The sequence below is a fragment of the Aptenodytes forsteri genome, unplaced genomic scaffold, assembly GCF_000699145.1.
Source record: "Aptenodytes forsteri isolate BGI_AS27 unplaced genomic scaffold, ASM69914v1 C13987529, whole genome shotgun sequence".
Classification (NCBI taxonomy): Eukaryota; Metazoa; Chordata; class Aves; order Sphenisciformes; family Spheniscidae; genus Aptenodytes; species Aptenodytes forsteri.
Genome location: NW_008804543.1, coordinates 1 through 5,717, shown reverse-complemented (window position 1 = coordinate 5,717; position 5,717 = coordinate 1). Strand labels below are relative to the sequence as shown.

Here is a 5,717-nt window from a genome sequence, read left to right as displayed (position 1 = left end):
AAAGCACTCAACTGATACATCTCCTCCCCATGATCTGGTTTATCTCAGTCTGCAGGGCTCACAGCTTTGCTTAATAAAAAAGCTGTGCCCTGAAAAAAAATAAGCCTTTTGTTTTGAATAACAAATTGTGTTTTGTTAGAAGATATGAATGATCCAGAGCGAACAGTCTACAATTCATCATGTTCTGAACCGTTTCAGTAGGAACACACTAATCCCAATTATTACAGAGCTAATGATGCATTTTGGAGCAACTAAGTGGAGGAGGAGAGGTGGTTGGGGAATATTAAACCAAGAGGTGGGGGAGTATAATGTACTTACAGATTTTTCAGGCAGCAGAGCCTCCAGCTACATTTTGATTGTTCTTTTGAATCTAGTATTCTGTGTCTTAGCGAGTTCTGAATGCATGTTATTTACAACTAACTAAATACATTGTTTATGGAAAATGTTTTGGTTGTTCCCAGTCCGTTTTCAAAATTATCTACTTGAAATGCAACTATTTTCATCCAGCAGCGGAACAGTTTGTCCCAAACAGACTCAATTCCTATAGAATGGAGCAGCCCCAAGGATAGCTGGCAGCAGTGCATTCATTGTTAGTTACTATGGAGACAGCTCAGCCCATGCTGACTAGCTGCTGGAGCATACAGAAGGATGCACAGCTCTCCGCAACTTCAGTGCTGAGCAACTTGGATTTCCTATCAGTGCGTCCTCAGCAGCCTTCCTAGACGGTAGCTCGGGCTGGTCAGTCATGCAGGGTTCACCCCGAAGGCGTTCGGCAGTGAGTATTTTTAGCAACTTTTTCCAGGGTCGGAGGCATTCCTCCTCCGATCCCCTTCTTCGCATAATCCAGAGGCGCCGGAGCTCCGTTGTAGAGGTACTCTCATCATCGACTCACCGGGTTATGGTGGCGGTATCGTCTCTGAGCCCTGAGGAGCTGGATGCAACTTTTCCTGAAAAAAAAAGTAAAGTGCTTTTCATTAAGACTGTTGGCAGTTCTGGGTACTTTCTTGGTATTAAATTAATATACTTTTGTTGTTAACTATATTTTATATACATGCATAAAATACTGGGTTTTAATTTTTATTCCTGTATTTTATATTTTGTTCACTGATTCCTTATTCAAGGATTAATATATGCTTTTCACTCTAACAGCTCAGTTACAAAGAACAGATAAAATAGAAGCACACGTTCACACACACCAAGTATATGGCTAAGGATTTTTGACTTCGGGTGGAAGAGGACCGTGACATTTTTTTCTGTTGCAAAGGATATCACACACCTCTAACTTCACCACAAAAAACAAAGTTACTGTGAGAAAAAACAACTTCTGCAGTAATGCAAGCAATTTTTTCCTCTCAGAATCCTTACTTCAAGTCTGTGTTGAAAAATGAGCCTTAAATATATATTCCATATATTTATGCTGTTTGTAACTTCATCGATTTAAGGTTGAACCGATACTTTTAAGGTGGAGATGAATTACTAAGCTTCCTTACTAAATCTGTTTTTGCCTGTGTTCTAGGAAGTTCGAGGCGTCCGACAGCAAAATACACTAAAGTCGGGGAGCGCCTTCGCCATGTCATTCCTGGTCACATGCAGTGCTCAATGGCATGCGGTGGACGTGCTTGCAAGTATGAAAACCCAGCTCGATGGAGTGACCAGGAGCAAGCCATTAAAGGGCTCTTCTCTTCTTGGTAATAAGCAGCATTTACTCTCACTAAATGTAACTGCATCAATTGCATTTATTAAAAGGGAGAATTCAAAGGAAAATAATGAGTTTTTTTTTAAATCAGCTACTGCTAAGTTAAGTGTAAAACATAATGATAGCTTGATTCAGAATTACAACTTAACAGTAAACCATACTGGCCATTGTACATAGCCCAGTAAAGATGATGAAAGATTTCTGTTGACTTACAATAAGTTTGGTTCAGATCCAAAAGAATAAACACCTATCTGTCATGAATTATAAAAAACCTATTCTGGGTTATAGGCAATTCTTGCTAAGGTTTAAAATGCAAATTAATTAAAAGGTGTTCATAATAGAATTTAAAAGTAAAAACATTTACCGAAGATGAAATAATGTAAGGTATGTGTTCAAAAGCATATTCATATGCAGTAATATTCACATGAAATGAAATGTATCTTTACATTCTTACTGATTTTTTTGTCACAGCAAATGCTATTCAGAAGCATACAAACCTTAAAGGGCCAAACAGAGATCTGAGTCCAGATTTCTGCTCAAAGGAATTTTTTAATGTGTTCATTGGCCTCGCATTTAAACAGTTCCAGTAATGGTCTTTTGATATGTCGTATCTGTATCAGCTTAACAAGATTTATCACTAATACTATATGATAGTAGAATTTTTTGAAAAATAATTTCTAGTTAATCAGCAAGGTATTTCTGTCTTTCTTGAATATAACATGGTATTCTTATTTTGGTAGATTCATACCCAGAAAATTATTAATAACAACATTATTACCTACTTTTCTAATTTCTCAGGATAACAGATAACATACTGGCTATGGCTCGACCCTCAACAGAATTAATTGAAAAGTACAACATCATTGAACAGTTTGAAAGGTAACAAATTTAGTCATTATTTATTGTAGGTGTTACTAGTGTAATTCCTGATCCATTTTCTCTTTCAACATAGATTTGGATTGTTGATAAAGATCCTTTCATTTTAACGATATACAGGTAAAGATTTATTCTCCACTAAGAATAAATGTTTGTTTCAGAAAATAAGGGATAATGAGATTTTGGCTGCATATAATACTTTGACTCATCTATTCCTTCCTTAAGATGTGACATAAAAACCATAATTAACCTTCAGCGTCCTGGGGAGCATGCGAGCTGTGGGAATCCACTGGAACAAGAAAGCGGCTTCACCTACCTTCCTGAAGCTTTTATGGAGGCTGGAAGTAAGTTCACTCCTGCTGCTGTTCCTCATTAGTTATTGATTTTGGCACTTAAAGATACTTTTACTTGAGTTCTTGTGTGTTAAAAGCAGCTATGTAAGAAACATTGCACAAAATGGGATGTAAACATGAAACTTGGCAAATAAATCAAGAATGAATAACACGTTATTGAAGATTGTATATATGTAGAGTGAGATGGAGGGTTTATGTTCAGGTGTTTAGAATAAAGAAAGGGCAACAGCTAGTTAAATTTTTCTTCTTCTGAGTTCACAAATACATAAAACATTAATGGTGTTTCAGATACTGGTACATTCGTGTTTTCTTACCTAGGCTATAAAAGGTTATTTCATTTGAGGTCATTTGTATTGACAGTATTTTTGTATTTCCATATTATGGTGAGATGAGAAAAAGTGCCTCTCTGTAAGAAACACCTTTTGACTGAAGAAGTGCTTTTATTTCTAAAAAGAAAAAATTACCCTTTACCTATATATAGCTCAGTAATTTTTGTATGAATCACTCAGTTTTGTTACACCTTTTACATTCTGGCTGAACTTTAGTTTGACAATTCTTTGCTAGCTTCATGTATTTATCAAATTTCAATAGCAAGTGTACACTGAAATGGGAAAATAATCTCTTGCAAACAATATGTAGTCAGATTCTGAGATCCATTATGCAATTTTAGTACTATCATTTATTATTAGTCATCTCTCCTCTGCATATAGTACTGAAAATTTCACATTCAGTACGGCAGAAAATAACTCTCCCTCTTTTTATTTTAGTTTATTTTTATAATTTTGGATGGAAGGATTATGGAGTGGCATCTCTCACTACTATACTTGATATGGTAAAAGTCATGGCTTTCGCCTTACAGGAAGGGAGGGTAGCTGTTCATTGTCATGCAGGACTTGGTCGGACAGGTATGTGCTCTACTGCAAGATCAACAGAATTGTTCTTCTAAAAATGCAAAACAGTCTCTGGTTATAAATTATTAATAATTTATTTAGATTCTATATCACTGCAAGATGTACATCTATAAAATGGTTAAAAATGCTGAACAAATTTGTGAAAATGATCTGAATGGCTAAAGGAGATCAGTTTTAATATATTAAAAACAGAAACCTGTAAGGTTAGGAAATTTTTGAATCTGTATAATTCTCTTTTACATTCAAATGGGACAGTTTCTTTTTGATAGGAAAAATTCACCTAGTACACTTTCATTGTCCAGTATTTATTACATGTTTACAAACCTGCCACTCACTGTTAGATCAGGTAGATTTGGTGGAGCAGCTAAAATTTCATTTACTTCTTTCAAGACCTTTTTGCTCCTGTGTTCACAAATGATGGAACTCCTAGAGATGCTGTGGTGAGAAACCAGCTCTCACTGAAGGTGTAGTGAGAATGGGTTTACTATCTTGTGGTCCAACAAATGCAACTATACTTAGGTAACAGCATCACTTAATAGAGGGCATAAAGCCTGTATCTTTACCTATATTAATTTTTATCCTATAGTTCCACTGAGTATTTGTTTTAGTCTGATAGTTCTTCAACTAATGCTTGTCTTTATATTTTCCAGGTGTTCTAATAGCTTGCTACTTAGTTTTTGCAACAAGAATGAGTGCTGATCAAGCAATTCTTTTTGTCAGAGCAAAAAGGCCTAATTCTATTCAGACTAGAGGGCAGTTACTATGCATCAGAGAATTCACTCAGTTTTTGGTTCCTCTGAGAAATGTATTTGCATGCTGTGAGCCCAAGGCACACACAGTGACACTGTCCCAGTACCTGACCCGTCAGAGACATCTGCTCCATGGTTATGAGAGTAGACATCTCAAACACGTGCCAAAACTTATTCATCTAGTGTGCAAATTGTTGCTAGATTTGGCTGAAAACAGACAAGTGATAGAGGCAGAATTGTTAGATATACCAGATCTCTCAGCTGAAATTGAAGAGACTGTCTCTCAGTTGGTGTCCACACAGCTAGACAGAGAACTCGCAAGGCAGGACAGTGATACGTCAGACTCCTCCCACACCCACTCGTCCACTTTCGAGACCCAGGATTCTCTTTTCTCCCTGGGACATGAATGTGATCCTCTTTGGAAAAGAAGGAATGTTGAATGCCTTCAGCCTCTTACTCATCTGAAAAGGCGTCTAAGCTATAGTGAGCCATATTTAAAGAGAACTGAGTTTCTTTTAGATCAGGGAGAGACTGCATGGACAGTACCTGCTCAGATATTACTGTGCAACAAACTTAAGCAGAACAGTGGTGAGGAATCTTCTGCCACAGGCGAACAAAAGCCACAGTTGGATTTAAACAAAGCAGCGTTAGTGTGTAATACATCTATGTTCTGGAGTCAAGGTAAATTTAATTTGGATGGACAAAAAGATGGATCCTCACTTTATCACAGAAGGAACTCTACCACAGAAGTAAAACGCAGCAGAACATTTTCTTCAGGTCTAGCATCTATCCCAAATACCAGGGAACCTGGAATGTCAAGGCATAATTTTGCCAATGAGATTGGTCATAGAAAAGACTGCAAGACTAAGATGTATAGCAGAAGAGTCTATGTCTCTGAGGACTCTGATTCTTCTTCTTCTAAAATGAACTTTTCCATCGGATATGAAAGCCAAGGTAGCAAAGATGTGCCAGAGGCAATTCCACACATTGTTCTGCAGTCAGAATTAAGTTTGGAAGCCTGAAGAGTTTTGGCAGCAAAAGCACTTGCAGATATAAATCTATTTCTGGGAGAGGATGAAGTGAAGCAGAAGGTAGAAATGTGGCAGGGAATTTTTAACTTCATTCAATGTTA

At 37.0% G+C, this 5,717-nt stretch overlaps 1 protein-coding gene across 1 annotated transcript; it reads left to right on the top strand.

Annotated features, from left to right (window-relative positions):
* Positions 1-735: 735 nt before the first annotated feature.
* Positions 736-5,691, top strand: PTPDC1 (protein tyrosine phosphatase domain containing 1). Its single transcript, XM_009289317.2, has 6 exons — positions 736-959; positions 1,517-1,688; positions 2,495-2,575; positions 2,798-2,916; positions 3,693-3,830; positions 4,487-5,691. Exons 1-6 carry the CDS (start codon positions 746-748, stop codon positions 5,605-5,607), a joined length of 1,845 nt encoding a protein of 614 aa, XP_009287592.1. The 5' UTR covers positions 736-745; the 3' UTR covers positions 5,608-5,691.
* Positions 5,692-5,717: the final 26 nt, after the last annotated feature.